Source organism: Monodelphis domestica, chromosome 2, assembly GCF_027887165.1.
Source record: "Monodelphis domestica isolate mMonDom1 chromosome 2, mMonDom1.pri, whole genome shotgun sequence".
Lineage (NCBI taxonomy): Eukaryota > Metazoa > Chordata > Mammalia > Didelphimorphia > Didelphidae > Monodelphis > Monodelphis domestica.
The window spans coordinates 440,545,547-440,564,747 of NC_077228.1; the positions used below are offsets into that span (position 1 = coordinate 440,545,547).

General features: G+C 37.5%; 1 protein-coding gene across 8 annotated transcripts in view; it reads left to right on the forward strand.

The window, feature by feature from the left end:
- The window catches only part of TMEM181 (transmembrane protein 181), a 119,346-nt gene that overhangs the window by 37,173 nt on the left and 62,972 nt on the right, over positions 1 to 19,201 (forward strand). The window contains exon 2 of one of the 8 annotated variants that reach the window (XM_007484829.2): positions 15,887 to 15,973. The exons of 5 other annotated variants lie outside the window; for them this stretch is intronic. In XM_007484829.2, coding sequence (XP_007484891.1) covers positions 15,887 to 15,973 — 87 coding nt within the window. Of the gene's footprint in view, positions 1 to 10,946; positions 14,102 to 14,476; positions 15,628 to 15,886; positions 15,974 to 19,201 lie in introns of those variants that run through there. 2 more of the 8 variants (XM_007484827.3, XM_016428991.2) reach the window with 2 other exon arrangements.

Below are 19,201 nucleotides of genomic sequence, written 5' to 3' on the forward strand. Positions count from 1 at the left end.
GGATAGAGAGCCAGGCCTGGAAATGGGAGTTCTGGGAGTTCAAATGTGGTCTTGGACTCTTCCTAGCCATGTGGCCCTAGGCAAGTCAACCCCAATTGCCTAGCCCTTACTGTTTTTCTGCCTTGGAACTGATAGTATAGATTTCAGGACAGAAGGTAAGTGTTAAAAAAAGGGGGGGGCAAAGAAGTGTTTAACACATCTTTGAAAGATTATCATAAAGTAATTAAAATTTAAAAAAATATTTCAGCAACTTCCTGGACAGTAGAGTTATATTGAACAGTGGCTTCTCAAACAGTGCCCAGTAACTAGGCATTCTTTAATGATTACTCTTTAGGAGGAAAACAGCAAGGAAGGAGAAATAGGATGTTAGGGGAAGATGTTTGAAAGTTATTAATGCTTCTGCTTTATGTGGAATTTTTGTGGCTCATGTTCATGATTTGACATTTTCACATTCCTTTGCAGCTTTGGTATTAACATTTTGGCATAAAGTTAAAGAATTATTGCTTTTTGGATTTTATTGTTACAAATTAGTTTTTAACAGTTTGGATTAGGCAAGATGATGTACAAGGTCCCTTCCACTGATAACATTCTGTGTCCATGTTCAAATTGGCAAGTGTGTTGCTCAGCTAAAAGAAAACCTAGTAAATAGCAAAAAAAAAAAATCCACCAAAAACTTAATGGGAATTTTATAACTTATAACAGGTAACTTGCCATAGTCGATCAAAAGCCATCTTGCCTCTGAGTTAGGAAGACTTGGGCTTATGTCCTGCCTCTGAAGGGTACTGACTATTAGGCAAATCTTTATTCTCTCATTTTAAGTTGTGTAGCAATTTTCCTGCCTTGGTTCAATGATGTTTATCACTGGAAGTTTTTCCTGTCTATAAAATCACAGGTTTGGTTCCAAACCAGAAGTACTAGTCTTATACTCTTGACTTATGGGTTGTTGGTGGAATCAAATGATGCAATATAGGAAGCATTTCTAGGGTGTGTTAAAGTGCTTTACATATATATATATATATACATACACACACACACACACATATATATGGGTAAGCACTGGATCTCTGACTTTATTGCTAATAGGGAACTTTTTTTTAGCTTTTTTGCCAATTCAGGAAATTTTCTCATTTGAAAGGTCGGCTGCCACAACCCCTTCTCCCCTTATGAAATTAGCAACAGTTTGTAGCCTGGAAGCCTTGATACTTCTTAGCTCTTTGACTATGGGCATCACAACCATTAAGCCTCAAGTTTCCTCAACTGAAAAAATGGGGTTAATGCTTGTAGTATTTACCCCATGGAATTATTATAAAAGTTAGTCAGCAAGTTAGTTACTATAAGTGTCCCAAAACTAAGTGCCAAGCATTATACTAAGTTCCAGGGATATAAGAGAGGCAAAATGCAGTCTCTGTTCTCAAGGAGTTTACAAAACTAATGAGGGAGACAACTCTCAAACAACAGAGTATAAAAAAGATATGTGCAGGATAATTTGAGATAATCAACAGATTTATTAAGAGGATCAAGAAAGTTTTGTAGAAAATGGGGTTTTAGCTGAAACTTGAAGGAAACCAGAGAAGTCAATGATTAGGTGGAGGTGAGGAGGGAGAAAGTGTCAGGCATGGGGGGACAGCAAGTAGAAATATCCAGAAACAAGAGAGGGAGGAACATCAAGGAGGCCAGTGTCACTGGATTGAAGAATTCATGAGGGGAATGACATAGGGCAGTGATGGAGTACCAGGCCCCCCCCAGATCCTGTGCCGTGTCCCCTCTCCCACACTGAGTGTGGGTGTACCCTGCCCCCTCCTTTACCTCACACAGAGGAGGGAAAAAATACTCCCATTGGGCTGCTAGGCAGGTAATGTGAAAAAATATCATCAGGTGTGGTAGAGAAGGGGAAGGGAGCAACTCCACCCAAGTCCCAAACTGGGGGAGGGGAGCAGGAAGGGTGGCCGAATGCCTAGAGATTTCTCTATGTGCCCTATTTGGCATTTGTGCCATAGGTTTGCCATCACTAGCATAGGATATACAAAGAATGGAGAAGTAGGAAGAACTAGCTGGTGAATGGAGGACTTGAAAAGCCAAATAGGATTTCATATTTGATCCTAGAAATAATAGGGAGCACCTGGAATTGATTGAATAAGGGGGTAACCTGGTCGGACTTACATTTTAGGAAGACAGTGGAGGATGGGGCTGGAGAGTACAGAGACTTGACTCAGACCAAATAGCAGGCTATTGGAGTAGTCCAGGCATAAGATGATGACCACCTCCTGACTTCTCTGGCTTCCTTCAAGCCAAGGGGAAGAGAATACACAAGAGATGTCACAACGGTAAAACTGAGGAACATGGCAGCTGATTGGATATGATGATAGTGGCAGGGAGAAAGTGAAGGAGTCCAGGAATGGCACTTAGTTTTTGAGTCTGGGTAACTATAGGAAGATAATGGTATTTTTTTGGGAAAGATAATGAGTTCAGTTTTGGGTATGTTGAGTTTCAGATGTCTGCAAGTCATTTGGTTTGAAATGTCCAATAGCCAGTCAGAGATGCAAGACAGAGTCCAGAGAAAGGTTAGGACTAGACAAACAGACCTGAGAATCATCTACAAAGAAGTCATTGTTGAATCCTTGGGAGCTCATGAGATCACCAAGTGAATTAGTATTAGAGGAAGAAAACAAGAGGACTCCTAACAGTGCAAAGTGCTTAAAAACTTTGAATTGATAGTGTGTGTTTGTGTATATGAGGATTATACAGGTTAGTTATTAGTGGCAGAAAATTCAAATCTAGATATCCCAATTACCTTTCTACTGTGTTCTTCATACTTTTAAAAATGTATCACTGTTTGGGAGTAATTGGCTTAAACTCTCATTTAACAACAACAGTAATAATAATAATTGACAGGGACATTGTTGTCTAGTGGATAGAGAACATATGCCCAAACCTTTTTTATCTAACTCTACCTCTCTTCTAATCTCAATACTAATGTCCTGTTACCTAGTCTACTACTTCCTTGAAGAGCTGGAGACCATCTCCTAAACTCCTTTCCCCCCAACCTCTGAACTGCATCATCACTCATTCATTTTTCTCACTGTCTGCTTTTTTTTTTTTTAGTTTTTAAAAACATTATTTTATTTGGTTATTTTCATATATTGTTCATTGGAAACAGATCATTTTCTTTTCCTCTCCCTCAACCCCCCGCCACCCCTTCCCTAGCCAAGGGTATCACATGTGTCCTTGCTCTGAACCCATTTACTTGTTGTTGGTATTTGCATTAGGGTGCTCATTTAGGGTCTCTCCTCAATCATGTCCCCTCAACCTCTGTAGTCAAGCAGTTGCTTTTCATAGGTGTTTTTACTCCCATAGTTTGTCTTCTGCTTGACGATAGTTTTTTTTTTTAATTTTTTTTCTCTTGGATTGCTGCAGGTTGTTCAGGGACATTGTAAAGTCATTACTGGAGAAGTCCATTACATTCTCTTGTACCACAATGTGTCAGTCTCTGTGCACAATGTTCTCCTGATTCTGCTCCTCTCGCTCTGCATCAATTCCTGGAGGCTGTTCCAGTCTCCATGGAATTCCTCCACTTTATTATTCCTTTTAGCACAATAGTATTCCATCACCAACATATACCACAATTTGTTCAGCCATTCCCTAATTGAAGGGCATCCCCTCATTTTCCAATTTTTGGCCACCACAAAGAGCGCAGCTATGAATATTCTTGTACAGGTCTTTTTCCTTATTATCTCTTTGGGGTACAAACCCAGCAGTGCTATGGCTGGATCAAAGGGCAGACAGTCTTTTATCGCCCTTTGGGCATAGTTCCAAATTGCCCTCTAGAATGGTTGGATCAATTCACAATTCCACCAGCAATGCATTAATGTCCCTACTTTGCCACATCCCCTCCAGCATTCATTACTTTCCTTTGCTGTCATGTTGAACAATCTGCTAGGTGTGAGGTGATACCTCAAAGTTGTTTTGATTTGCATCTCTCTGATTATCAGAGATCTAGAACACTTTTTCATGTGCTTATTAATAGTCTTGATTTCTTTAACTGAAAATTGCCTATTCATGTCCCTAGCCCATTTATCAATTGGAGAATGGCTTGATTTTTTGTACAACTGGTTTAGCTCTTTATAGATTTGAGTAATTAGACCTTTGTCAGAGGTTTTTGTTATGAAGATTGTTTCCCAATTTGTTGCTTTTCTTCTAATTTTAGTTACATTGGTTTTGTTTGTACAAAAACTTTTTAATTTGATGTAGTCAAAATTATTTATTTTGCATTTTGTGACTCTTTCTAAGTCTTCCTTGGTTTTAAAATCTTTCCCTTCCCAAAGGTCTGACATGTATATACTATTCTGTATTCACCTAATTTACTTATAGTTTCCTTCTTTATGTTCAAGTCATTCGCCCATTCTGAGTTTATCTTGGTGTAGGGTGTGAGAAGTCTGCTTCTTTTAGACACTTTTGAGTTCTAGGGATAGGAATACTACAAACAAAAAAAAAGGAGAGTAGACTAAGTTGGAATGTTAGCTATGGGGAATGGGATAGGGACTCAAATAGAAATGATTCTAAAGATCTCTGATTGCACTAAAATCTCATGGTATCTAACCCTGCCTGGAGACTCACTTCAAGTTAGTCAGGAAGCATTTACTAAGTATCTACTATGTGCAAGATATAGACAAAGCATTAAAGGCAAAAAAAATAATTCCCTTTCAAGAAGCTCATAATAATTTCCTTTAGTAATTTCAGGCAATAGGAATAGAATAGGGCAGTAGAGTTTACCAAGGGTTGTGGATTGGGGAGGTGGATATGATGAAAGGAAAGAGAACATGGGTTTCTAGGATATTGGACATAATATTCTTATAATAACTGATTGTGGAATTTTAGTGCAGTTAGGAAAAGAGGTAAACTCAGAAGTTAACCAAAGGACTTGGAAAATAGAAAGTAATTTTTAGGCATCAGTGGATGTGAAGAACAGGTTTAACAAGGATCTCTACAGTTTACAGAGAGCTTTCCTTAGAAAAATCCTGAGAGAAAGTAGTTCAAATATTTCTGCTATTTTACAGATGAGGAAACCGAGGCCCAAAGAAGTTAAGTGACTTGTCTGTTATTTCATAGTAAGCCTGGAAACTGTAATTTCTTCTGAGATCTTGGAAGTAGAATAGTTCTCAGTGATGGGCAGGGACCAAGGTGTGGTTGAGTTTGTTCATGGTTGAACTAGGGTAAAGATGAAAGCTCACTGGTTGTTAAGGAGGTTGAAGAACTGTGAAGCCAGGGTTCTTGAAGAGATTTTGAAGGTGCTGAGGATAAAAGCAGGAGTTGAGTTGTCGTGGGAGAGACTGAACCAGGTGTGGAAATAATCACGAACTTCTAAGTTCATCAGACATTTATTCAGGACAGTGCAATGTATTGTCCTCAAGATTGGAGAGAGATGATAAGGATGGCTAGAGAGCAATATAAGTAGGAGGCAGAGACTTCAATGAGAAGAGATTGTTGAGAGGTAGTGATTTAAAGGATATACTTCAGTACAAAATCTTGTATTTGCAGATTGAAACTTGAGAACTCTTTGTCTTCTCCTTTGAGTTAAGTCCTTAACACTTCCAAGTGAGATTTTTTTAAGTGGTTTTCCTAGAGGACTCAGTTATTTATTAGCAGGTGTAACTTTATGCACAGAATGTGGTATTTAAAAAGTAGTTATGGCATAAAGAAAAAAATTTGACCAGGGAAAGGTTGTTTTTGTATTGGATTAGAAAATATGAAACTTGAATCATAAAGTGAGGCCTTTGGATTTTTGTCCCCTAAGATCACTTTTGAGTTATAAAGGTCTTAAGATGTTAGTTCTAAAGGGCATCTTGGGATCTGATCAGTGTCAGTAATCTGTAAAACCCCACTGTAATTCTCTTTTACTTTAGAGTGAATCTGGGAGAGAAAATAAGAAATTATAGTTTCTTTAAAAGACCACGGTAGGTGTTTTAAGGACTTTTATTTTTAAAATTGCATTTAATTTATTTTTGTCTTAAGGACTTTTAAACACAATCATTCTCATTTCTTTTGCCTTTTTTTAAAAGGAGAGGTATAGTTGGGTTGTCTAATATTTTCCTATTCCCTGGTTTTTCTCTGTCACTTAAGGATAAGATCTTGGGTTGCTTTAGCCTGCCCTTTTTACATTAAACACTATTTCCTTGGTATTATTTCTCTGCACTTCATTTTCTTTCATCCTTTCCCAAAATTTCAGGTTTGTAAGGGACCTCAGATGCCATCTAGCTAATTTAAACTACCAACATAAAAATATTTTCTCCAGCATACTCAATAAATGGTCATCCTGGCATTGCAAGAACTCTAGTGAGGGAGTACCTATTCCCTGGGCAGCCCATTCCACTTTGGAATAGTTCTAATTGTTAGGAAGTTTTTCCTAAGAAGCCAAAATCTGCCTTTTTGTAGCATTCACGTATTGCTTTTAGTTATACTCTGGGGCCCACCTGATTAAATCTAATCCTTTCCCATAACAGCTTTTCATTAGTACAAGATAGCTGTAACATCTTCCCTAAGATATATTTTTCCTAGCTGATTTCACCATCTTCAACCCATTTCTTGTGACATGATCTTAAGACCATTCCAGTCACTCTTCAATTAATTTCTCTCTTAAAATGTGATTCTTATATCTGAACATGGATCTTGGAGGGTTATTCTGATCTGAATGGATGGAGTATAGCAGGATTATTAAATACCTTCTAGTTCTGGAAATCATGCTTTTCTTCTCCCTAATTTGGCTTTTTGGCTGGCATTTGAATTGTACTGTGGATCCTTGTTGAGCTTTCAGTCAACTAATTCTCCCTCCCTCCCCCCACCTTAACTCTCATTGATAGGAACTGATATATGGTCTTACCTTCCCCATCTTGTACTTATCTAGTAGAGTTTTTGAATCCAAGGGTAAGACTGGTATTTATAACAATTGAGATTTCATCTCATTAGATTTAATCCAGCAGTTGAGCTTGTTGAGATTTTTTAAAAATCCTGACTCTGTTATCCAAAATGTTAACTCACCTTCCTAGCTTTGTTATATCTACAAATTTAATAAACATACCAGGATCTCATTAACAAAAATTTATGAAGTGCTTACTATGTGTGAAGCACTTTGCTATTTTCTAGGGATACAAAGACAAGAATGAAATACTTCATACCCCTAAGGAGCTTATATTCTACTGTGGAAATGGGGATATATTTATGCAATTACATATAAAAGTAATTTCAAGATGGAGAGTGTGATAATAACAAAAGAGGATGGAATCAGGAAAGATCTTGTTTAGGAAGTAATACCTGAACTGGACTTTGAAGATGTTAAAGATTCTACCAGGCAGAAGGAAGGGGTGTGGTGTACATTCTATACATGGGAGGCTAATTGTGCCAAGGCCTGGAGACAGGTGATGGGATACTGAATATGAAGAATAACCAGCTCAAAGACCAATTGGACTCTGATGGAGAGTGCTTGAAGGGAAGAATGAACTAAAACTTGAAATGTAGATGAGAAAAGATTATCAAAAGTTCTAAATGCCAAGTTGAGAAGCTTGTATTATCTTGAGAGTGTAGGGAGCTTTGAAGATTTTTGAATAGAAGGTGATATGAGTTGTTTTCTTTTAGAAAAATTAACTTGGCAGGTATGTGGAGGATGAATTCAAGAGGAATGAGGCTGCAGACAGATCAGTAAGGTGATTATTACCACAGCCCATGCAGTCAGTCCAGAGCCCAAATTAGGCTGTACAAATGGAGAGGAAATACTCATGAAAGATGCTATGGGTGTGCCATAATTTGGTAAATGGTATGAGAGCTGAGGGAAATAGTAGTCAAGAATGACTCTGAGATTGCTAACCTTGGTGACTGATAAAATGATGTTCCATCAATAGAAATGGGCATGTTTGAGGGAAAATACAAATAATGCTTTAGATATTTTGAGATTGAAATGTCTTAGAGAGGTTTCCAACAGACATTTGACAAAATGAGACTGGAATTCAAGAGGGATGTTAGTGTCTGTCTGGTACTAGATTTGAGAGTTGTTTCCAGAGAGGTGACTGGATCCATGGAAGCTGAGGAGACCAAAAGGAAGGGTGCAGGGAGAAGAGGACTCCAGATGGAGGTTTAGAAAATGCCCACTATGGGCAAGAGGGGCACAGTCCAGAAAAGGAGCCTGAAAAGTGGTTAGGCAAATAGAAGAATCATTTAGAGTAGTATCATAGAAGCCAAGGAGGGTGGTCAGGCAAACTTTATCCAAAGCTACAGAGACACCAGAAGTGACAAAGACTTAGAAAAGGCCATTGGATTTAGCAAGAAAGAGATCATTTGCCACCCTTGAGTTGAGTGCCTGATTACAAAAGAGTAACAAGAGAGCAGAAGTTAAGAAAAAAGAGGCAAGCCTATATAGTTCTCTGAGAATTTAGCTAGGAAAGGAAGAAGAGATATAGAATGATAGAGGAAATGACAGAGTCAAGTGAAGGTTTTTTTAAAAATGGGAGAGATCATGGTTTATCTATAGAAGGTAGAAAAGAAGCCAAGGGACAAAAATAAAATTGAAGATGAGAGAGAAGGGTTAAGCATCTGGAGGAGAGAGAAGAGAACACCAAGAGCACAGGGGTTTGGGCAGCTAGGGAGCACAATAGATAGAGCCTCCAGGGCTACAGTTGGGAGGACCTGAGTTCAAATTTGGCTGCTGACACTTAGTTTTGTGATGCTGTGCAAGTCACTTAACCCAGTTTGCCTAGCCCTTGCTTGTTCTTCTGTCTGAGAATTGTTACTAAGACAGAAAGGGCACAGGGGAGAAGTTGCCTTGCCAAAGAGAATGCCTTCTCTCCAAAGATTGGAACAAAGGAAGAAAGAATTGGGAATGAAAAGATGGGTTTTGTAGTATGGAGCTTACTCTCTGTGCATGGTCTCTTCTCAGAAAAGAGAAGGCAAGGCATCTTAAGAAGGATGAAGGATCAAGACCTATTTCCATATTATTAATATTTGTACCAGGGTGATCTTTTAGAGATAGGTCTTGGTCAGTGACATATGTTAAACCCAGTGGAATTGTGTGTCAGATATGGGAGGGGAATGGGGGGAAGAATGGGAAAGAACATGAGTGTTGTAACCATGGAAAAATATTCTAAATCATCTAATTAAATAAAAAAATTTTTAAAAGGATGAAGGAAGAAATGCAATAATTGCTGCCAGGCTATCAGGGAAGAATTAAAAGGATTGGTGTGCAGAAGTGAGAGTTCAAGTGAAATTGGATAAAGATAACAGATTTATAGTCAGGGAATCAGCACAATTATGTACCTTTCCTCAGGAAAATATCCTCCAGGAAAGTTCAGCAGAATCTAAAATAGGAACAGAAAAAGCAGTAGGAACAAGGTCTTGGCAAGTTGTGATAGGCAAATAATAAGGGATTTGAGAGGGTGGGCCAAGATTTTGTTTACAGTTCCTACTTATTTCAAACAGTCAGAGGAACAGTTAATGAAAATAAAAATAAGTATTGAGCACCCACTATGCTAGGCTCTGGAGAGAATACAGAAACCCATAAGGTAGGTCATTGGGCTTACAGTCTAGTTAGAGGGATAAGACTCCCATATGAAAAGATAAATGGAAGTTCTGGGAAGCAAATGAGTACTCAGGGAGTGAGTTCTAAGGATGGGAAAGGACTTCCTAGCAAGACTGGGCTGGAAAGGTTTTTTGGAAAGTCAAGAATTAAAGTTAACTTGCAAGATGCACTGGGTTTACCTAGGTGAAGAAGAGAGGGGAAAGGCATTCTGCATAAAGGAAGTAGTGGAAGAACTGGTAAGTTGTTTGGAAATGCACCTGTAATAATAAATTTGTTTATAGAACATTGTAAGGCTTACAAAGCACTTTTTCTTACAACTGTGATGTGGGATAATGTGTTACTCCTTTGTTTAAAAATATAGAAACAGATGAAATATTTTGTTTCTGGTTATTCAGGTAGTAGGAGTGAAACCCAGGGCTCAGATTCAGGTCTTTTGATTATAGAACCTAATATACTCTTTCCATTATATTTTGCTGTAAAATGGTTTATTGATTACATCTCTTAATCATGCTAATCCTTTTGTAACCATACTATTCCCATGGGTTAGGGGAAAAAAATTCCACTTACTTGAAATAGAAGATCTTTCCTTATTTGTAAGATGCCTTTTAGTGCTAAATACTGTAATCTTTGTGTGTAAAATGAGAGTTGGACCAGATAATCCCTAGAAAGATCCTCCTGCTCTAATGTTTCATGGATGATATGAGAGTAGTATGGCTTAAGTGTGTGGTCAGGAGTTCTTGCCTTCTAAATTGGTTTTACTTTATTTTCAGGGTATCCCAAAGGGAACAATTTCATCTATTGATTGCCCTCAATAAAATGAATAGGATAGAAAGTAAATAGGAGAAGAGTATTGTGATGTAAAAACTTGGGTATTAACATATAATAGTCCTTTCAGTTGTACAATAGCAATAAAAGTGGACTCTGGAACACTTACTGGTTTTAAATTAGTGCTGAGCTTAGAGGAGTATTTTAATAGGAGTCCAACACAGAGTCTCACTTGGATTATGAAGTATCCTGTTGTCCAAATGATTTGGTATGTTTCAATAGTTTCTCAATTTCCTATAAGTTGTTAGAATGAGTAAAGTCAGAGAGCCTAGGGCCTTCATCTTTTTTGTATTGTTAGGATGCTTAATTGATAGTGAGATGGGGATGGCTAGCCCATTTTAGAGGCAGAAAAATTGCAATATAGATAAGTAATTTTCTTAGGATTGGCTTGTTGAGAGGAAGATGCAGAGTATAGTGACTTTTTTTTTACTCTGACATCATTTGGAGTCTGAGATGTTTTAAGTAGTCCAGATAAAGAAGCTTACCTCATAAAGGTCCAAATTTTCCTTAAAAATGTTTTTTAACCATTTACAATCAAAATGCATCATGTGTGTTTCAGTTAGAACTCTTTCTAAAATGTATTATATAAGCCTTCTTATACCTCATACAATCACTGAATAAAATTTAACTTTTTCTTGATGATTGGTTATCATTGTGATCGTAAGTTATTTTACTGTGCTGAAATATAGTGCTGGTCTTTGAGGGCTGCGTGATGTAGAAGGTGGTTTGCTTTACTAAATGTTTCTCTATGGCTGTGCTTATTTTGAGTTGTATCTACTTTTTTTTAGTTTTTCTACCCCGACCTGTGTTTTTGCAGCCCATTATTTATTGTTCCTCATCTCCCTCTCCCACTTTTTATGTGTATAAAGCAAGAATAAAAAGGCTCTGAGGTAGTCTTTTTTGAGCAAAGTAGACAGGCATTAGTAAGAAAATGTAACCTTTTTTTCTGACCTCCATCCTGAGGTCTTTTATGCTTATTTCCTGGTTCTTGGCTATGTTTCAGGTAGTTGAGATTGCAGAAATAAGGGGGATAATAATAAATTATAACCATGAACTGGTCTGTGCTAAGCACTTTACAATTATTATCTCATTTGAGCCTCACTTCAATAAGAGCACTCTTCTTATTTTATGATGAGGAAACTGAGGCAAACTGAGTTTAAGTGACTTGCCCAGGATCACATAGCTAATGAGCCTGGGCATGTCACTTAACTTCAGTTTACTTTAGTCCACTGGGAAAGGAAATGGCAAACTGTTCCAGAATCTGCCAAGAAAACCCCATGGATAGTATATATAGTCCACTGGCTCATGAAGAGTTAGATGTGACTGAACAACAACACAAAGTAAGTGTATGAGGCCATATTTGAATGACAATCTTCCTAATTTCAAGCTCAGTGCTCTATCCATTATGCCACCTATACTTAGGTTTATTTCTGCCCTTCCTCGTTATGTAGCCCATTTGAGATCTTAGAGGACCCTCACATCCCCTTTAGCTTTCTTTCCTGGCTTTTTGGGAGATGCTATTAATTGCTTTTCTGGAAAATTTCTTTGGGATGCTTTGGTCCTCAGATGCTCATAGATGTGGCTTAAAGAGTAAGAAGGGATGTAGGCTGTTGGGGATGAAGTGGCAAACTTAAATATATTTGTTTTCACCATTGCCTGTCTATTCTCATATCTTGCTAAACAAGTACCAGTCTTGGGGTCAGGAGAATCTGTTTCAAATAAGGCCCCTTATTCTTATTATTTGTATGACCTCTGGGAAAGTCCTCATTACATCTTTCAACTTAGTTTTATCTTTTCTGAATTGAAGCTAATCATTCAACCCACTACACAGTGTATGAGGAAACACTTTGTAAACCTTAGAGCTCTTTTATAACTGTGAATTATTATTGTTAAGAGAAAGTACTCTTTATAAATAAAGTCTGGGTTATTGGGAATTGCTAATACTGGATTGAGAGCTAAGAAATTCAGTTTTCTGCTAGTGAATTGTTTTGACATCCCATGTAAATTATATTGCTGCATTCGATTCACCATCTACCATCTTTTCACAAGAATGCTGTAAATAACATCAGAAGTATTTTGAACTCCTCTAAAGAGCCATTGTGTAAATGTAATGTAAAAAAATGGTGATAATAATAATGATTATGATAGGAGGAAGAGAGTGTCTTTGGAATTGTTTTTCAGCTGTTCTCTTATGTGAAGTGATAGATTTCCTGACTTCTCTTTCTTAGTAAGAATTCCCTTGGAGAAGCTAAGGGTGTACAGGGGAGGGAAAATAGCATGTTTGGAATGATTTGAATTATGTTTCTAGTTTATTTTGTATGCCTTCCTATAAGTATGTTTTCAGTCTTTCTAAGAAAAGCTGATTACTAATGGGCTTAAGCATCCAAGAAATTTGGAATGATTTGGAAAAAAGCTTTCAGTAAAAGTATATTGTTCATCAGGGACTGTATTACAACTTTGCATTTGTTACTGTCTGGAGATAAGCTTTCTAGGGTAGGCTAAACCTTTCCAAATTTGGCAAAGGTTTTGAGAATGTGTTAATGACCTGATTTTTAAAAAGGAAGTTGGCTCTGTTTAAAAAAGAGAGAAAGATAACTATCAGCCAAGTGATATAATTAACATTGCCAACCAGGGCTGGCATTGGAAGGCCCTGAATTCATTTCTAGCCTCAGACTCCTTTCCTAGCTGTGTGACCCTAGGCAAGTCTTGTTTGCTTCAGTTTCCTTATCTGTAAAATGGGTATAATAATAGCATCTACGTCTCAAGGTGGTTGTGAGAATCAAATGAGATGATAATGGTAAAGTACTTATTATGGTGTTTGGCACATTAATAGTTGTATGTAATAAACATTGTATATTTCAATGGTTAGCTATTAGTATAAAGAGAGCTCCTCTAGTGCAATGGAATGTGGATTTGGAGTTGGAGTAAGAGGGTCTTGATGCAAATCCCAATGCTTCTACTTGTACTTGCTTTGCTTGTCTGGTCCCTAGTCTCCTCATCTGCAAAATGAGGGAATTAAACTAGATAACATTTTAATGTTCTTCCCAGCTCTAAATTATGATTCTGTGACATTACAAAGGGATTGATGTGAATTGGAGAAGGAAATGGCAATATCTTTGCCAAGAAAACCCCAAATGGGGTCATGAAGGTACACATGACTGGAACGACTGAACCAAGAGTAAATTAGATTACAGAAAGACCCTTTGAAGCCTGACTGAGGAGTTTAGACTTGAAGTAATAGAGGGGCATTCTCTGAAAGTTTTTGAGCAAGAAGAAAGTAATGTTTTGACAGGAAGAAAATGTTTGGGGAATTAATCTGGCAATATATTTATGCAAGATGGCTTTAAGGAGGAAGTGATTAGAGTTAGGAAAGCCATGCAGGAAACTACTGGAATAATCCAAGTGTCAGTTGTTAGAGGTTTAGGGTCACGTGGTGCATAGGAGTAATAGGAAGGAAGAGACAAATACAAGATTGTTCAGTGGAAGATTTGTTTGGCTGGACTTTGGCGGCTGACTAGATGGGAGAGTCGGTGTGTTCTACAAATTATAGCAGGAGAGAAGTTGAGGTGTGGTCATTGTCAGAACCTCAGATCCTTCAAGTAGGATGAATGCTGAGAAGAAGGTTCCTGGATCCAAGGCTTTTCCCTGGCAGGCTTTGCTCTCCTTTGCAGTTCAGCCTCATCTTTTAAAGCGTCATTACATACGGAGAAGAGCATGGTGTGTGTGAGTAGGTGGCCAGACATAATAACAGCCAGAAAATTGTACAACATAAGCAGTGTGAAGGATGTCCTCAGAGAGCTTTATGAGTGGAAAAGATGGTATGCTAGTCATGGAATGAGAGGGTGCTCTTTTGGTGTTCACTATCAAGAGGTTTATGAGGAAGGTCCTTAGCATAGTCTTGTGGAGAATTTATGGGAACACATGGCCAAGAATCTTAAAGGATGAGAAGGCAGGCACAGATGGAGGGTGTTTTGTGTGCTTGGAGGGAATACCTACTTTGAGATAAAAGTGGATTGGGTAATAAGGCTCTAAGGGCCTTAGGGTTGGGGTGGAGGGGATTTTTCAGTTTTTGTTGTATTCCCAGGGCTTGAAAGGTAGTTTTTAGAAAATGCTTGTTGAATGGATCTATTCAGGACATAGATGGAATTATGTTTTGCCTCCTTTGGAGAGAATATCTTCTATGAAATTAGAGATCCTTTATCATGTCAAAGCAGTGACATAAATAATGTTCTTCATTGTGTGGCAACTTGCCAGGCTTAGTGCAAAAGCTTTTTTGGTTATCAAGATATGCTTGGCATCTTGGATATAATTAGCTTGACTTGTAGAATCCCAAGAGAGTTTCAGTAGGGAAGAGAAATAGATGATGCATCCCAGATCAGTGCAGTATGTGAATTAGAAAAGGGCTCCTGGACTGTTACAGAAAACATGATTGGACATATTGGAGAAAACACAACTCTGGTTATTTTAGGGCAGATGCACACACCTCAGCAGTTAATGTTAGGACAGTGCTGATAAAAATGTGTGTCTGATTCTTCCTTCTCTTTCCCTTAATTTTTTGAGAGTTTAAATCAGTTTTCATGTTGTTACAGCAGTCTGTATTAGGGGGGCAGTTTTAGACATGTGACCTATGTAAAATAAGATGATGTTGAGTTTTTCAGACTTTTATCTTTGTAGCCCTTTCAGAGGAGGAGTATAGAACAGCGAGAACTGTAGAGGAGCAGGGAACACTGCCTGATAGGGTTATTACAGTCAGTCCCATGTCCTCCCTGCTAACAAACTAGAATTAGAGCTTCCATATGTTAACTGTGGGCAGCGCTGACTGTTGGGGTGAGTTAAAGGAGGGAGTGCTGAGGGCAAAAGTTGGCTTTTTCTTTCTTGGTCAGATTCTTTCAGCCAATTTAATGCTGGGGCCACCTTAATGTTCCAGGCTAGGTTGCTTATTTTGTTTTTCCTCATTTTTAAAACTTTTTTTTTGCTATTGCTATTTTTGGGCCCCAGCCTGAGATTTAATAGGGTCAGTGAACTCCCAATAAAGGAATTCCCTCCACCAATGCAGGGCAGCAACTGATCTTAGAAGATTTCTTAGAGATTACTGAGAGGTCAAAGGACTTTCTCTGGATCAGGAATCTACTCAGTGTCAGTGTCGGGACTTGAATGCAGGTCTCTCTGACAGAGCCCAGCACTCTCTGCTCATGCTGCCTCTCTTTTATCTCAGTGAAGTAAGGTACAGTCACCGAACCCAGGTATTTATTTATGATTTGTGGGGATTTGAAAGGAGACCAAAGATCAGCTTCCCTGAGACTAGTGTAGGCCTGCCTAGAAATGCTGAAGTATGATCCTGTGTCATTTTCTTTGCCCATTCCCTTTCTTTGAATATTTCTTCATTTTCTAGGTGTCAATGTTCTATTTCAAGCCTTAAACTTTACCTTAAAAATGATTGTTTCCATTTCATCTTCAGTTTTCTTCTTCCTCTAAGTAATATCTTCTTCCTATTGCTTTCAGCCTCTGCTTGGGGAACTCTTGGTGTTCCTCAGAATCTCGGTACAGTATCTGTTCCAGATCGGCAGGTTTTCCTGCGAATAGTGTGACGTGAGTGCACATAAAAGATACTTTGTGTGATTTTTCAGTACGAAAATACCCTGTGCTTCATGATTGTGATGAGAAGTTGCAAATTCTTCCCTTCCGTAGATTGTTAAAAAGAAGTGTTATACTCTTCAACCTGAGAAAGTAAACAATAGACCCAGTATTTGAGGAAGGTAAAAGGACACACAGAGATGGCTCTAAATGACTGAGTTGTACTAACCTTTTCTTTTCTCCTTGGAAATTATGCTATGTCAGGTCCTCTCATCTTGACATGCATTTACATCTGTGTATGGTTTAGTGGAATTGAGTGCTAGATTTTGAGTTTCTGGCTTCAAATTCTAGCTCTTTTTATTACCTATGATATCCTGGGTGATCATTTAAAATCTCTGGGCCTTAGTTTCCTCATCTGTAAAAGGAGGCGTTTGGACTAGATGACCTTTAAAAAGCCCTCTAAAGTTACATTTTATGATTCTATAAACTCACCTGAAAAGAGCGATTATATTTCTCAGCCTTTTTCTTGGGAAAAAAAAAAGTGACAGTATTTGGCAACAGTAGTTCTTCAGGTTATAGTCTCAGCTTTGTTACTCTTTGAACTTGGCCAAGTCACTTGAATACCCATTTCTTCATCTGTAAAATGAAGGAGCTGGACTCTAACATTTTGTGCTTCTACGAGGTTTTGCAACTTCTGTGTTTTATGACATTTAAAATTGAAGTCTTGGCAATGAGGTCAGTTAAATTGCTTTTGATCATCACCCAAACTAGTAACTTTTATGTTTTTTTCTTTTTTCTTATGTCAAAGTTTGAATCTCAGTCAATATTGAAACACATGAACTTTGAAAAAAAAATGGCATGGTAATGTAGCATATAGAGGATAGAGGAGTATATAGAGCTGGCAGAATTTGTCTGATTCGGTGGTCAAGTCCAGCTGAAGGACAAGTCATATTTACCTACAGACTTGGCTCAACTCAGGCTGCCTACTTCTCTGCAAAGGAGGGATATCATTAAAGTAAATAAACTTTCCCTCTGTTTTCAATCAAATCATATTGGTTTAGTGAGCAGGAGGACACAGATTTTTGTTACTTATCAGTTATGTGTAGGAGTTCTCTTAGCTTTCTCAATGATAGATGTTTTTTCTCACCATAGAAATCTGGGTATAAAACATAGAAGGCAGTGGTTTAAATCTAAATCCTGGGGCCTTGCTAAGGGAAAATGTCAGAAAAGGCACCCCAAGTCATTGTGAACCACAGAATAAACAAATCTGGTGAGACAATTTGCCTTAATTCCTCCTCCCCCTCAGTGAACAAATTTGTTTAGCATATGTGTATATATGTATGTTATATATATAAACACACAAATTTTACATACACGCATATATGATTGCCAGTGAGACCCTTAAAGCCACTGAGAAGCAATTGCATGTACCTGGAAATGTCAACAAAACCCTCTTCCAATTAAGAGAAAAACTGTACTTTAGCATCAGTGGGGCTAAAACAGAGGTTTTAAACTTTTTTTTAACCAAAAATAACCTCTTTTTTAGGCTAGTGAAGCCTATGGACCCCTAATGTATTCAATAAAATAAAATACATAAGATTACAAAGGAAACAGTGAAATGAAGCCATTCGAATTTTTTAAAATATTAAAATTAAATTTTTAAAAATTAAAAAATTTTTAAAAATAAAATAAATAAAATATTTTTTTAAAAGGTTCATAAACCCCTTAAACTCCAGTTAAGACTCATGCTTGAAATGATTCTTGTGCAAAAGTTGCCCTTTCAAGATACTTTGAGTTTGTCTTCTCTCAATTGTATCTAGGGCATAGTAAACATAGTAAACGTGACTGATTGTAGACTTTTCTGACAAAAACCAAAAACTTACTTCCAAATTATTTTTAGTAGCATTGTAGAAATAAATAGGAAGGAAGTTAAGGGGTATGTGGCTGGGCTTGCTCTTGATTAAAGTATCCTTTTCTTCAGTGAGTTATTTCCATTCACTCTCCTATTAAATTTCAACATCAGACTCATTTTAAAGCAAGTATAGGTTTTTCTATAAGAAGAGCTATGCTTAAAAATAAAAACACTTTGGAAGAAGCGAGATATTTGTTAGAATTTCTCCAGTCAATGTTAGCTATATAATCTTGATTGGTTTGGATTCCAGGATCACTGTAGTAGCTTCTCTCTTTGTTTAGACCCACTATCTTATTCCCCAAGGTAAGTTTTAGTGCCACTTTGCAGACTCAGGGAACTTGACTTTGTTTTAGATGAGTTTCTTGGATTTCATCTATTTGAAAGGTAGTGGTGGGTGTAATCCTGTGAGTAGATGTGGGACCTCAAAATCTTGGTGTGTCCAAGTTATTTCCCAACCAAATACAAATTATTTTAGTGCTGAAACATTCATAGGGAAGGAGGAGTTGAAAATTATGTAAAACTAATTTTTAATCTCCCACTCTAGTATATTCTTCCTATTTTCCTTTTCATATTTCTACTTTCTTCCTCTGTTATTAGTTTTTCTTTTTCTCTTTTTTTGTTGCACATCAAACTTGTGATTTGCCCCAAAATAGTTAGAGATAGCCCTAGACTATCAAATTCTTAGTTTCCCTGAGAGCAGATTTGGGAAAATTAATTCAGCAATATTAATTAATTAAATCATTAAATATTTGCTAGGCACTAGGATATAAGATATTTAAAAGACAAAAACCAACAGTTCCTGTCCCCAAGGAACTTATATTCTGAGGTGGAAGAGAGAAAAAAATTTTAGGAAGAAAACAATAAGTAGATGCAACCTATGTGTAAAGAATATATGCCAAGTCACAATTTTGGGAAATTAGAAATAGAAGGCAGTAGCAACTAGGGTGTAGAAAATAGAGATATAATTTGACTTCATGTAGGAAGTGGCCCATAATCTAAGTTTTGAAGGAAGCTAGAGATTCTGAAAAGCAGAAGGAAGAGGGATTTGTTAGACCAGAATTTTACAACCTATGCAAACCAGAGGTGGGAGATGGAATGCTTTGTATGGGGCAGTAGTAAATTAGCCCATTTGGCTGAACCATAGGAAGTGAACAAATAAATCGGAGTGTGATTGTGAAGGACTTCTTGGTTCCTAGCCTCATGCTCATTTTGCTAGAGTTCTTGCCAAGCATTAATTTTTGCTCTTAAAAACTATCCTTTTAAAAGATCCGCTCATCCACTGATATTTAAACTGGTTTATGCACAACAAGCTGTCCATTATTTAAACTTGA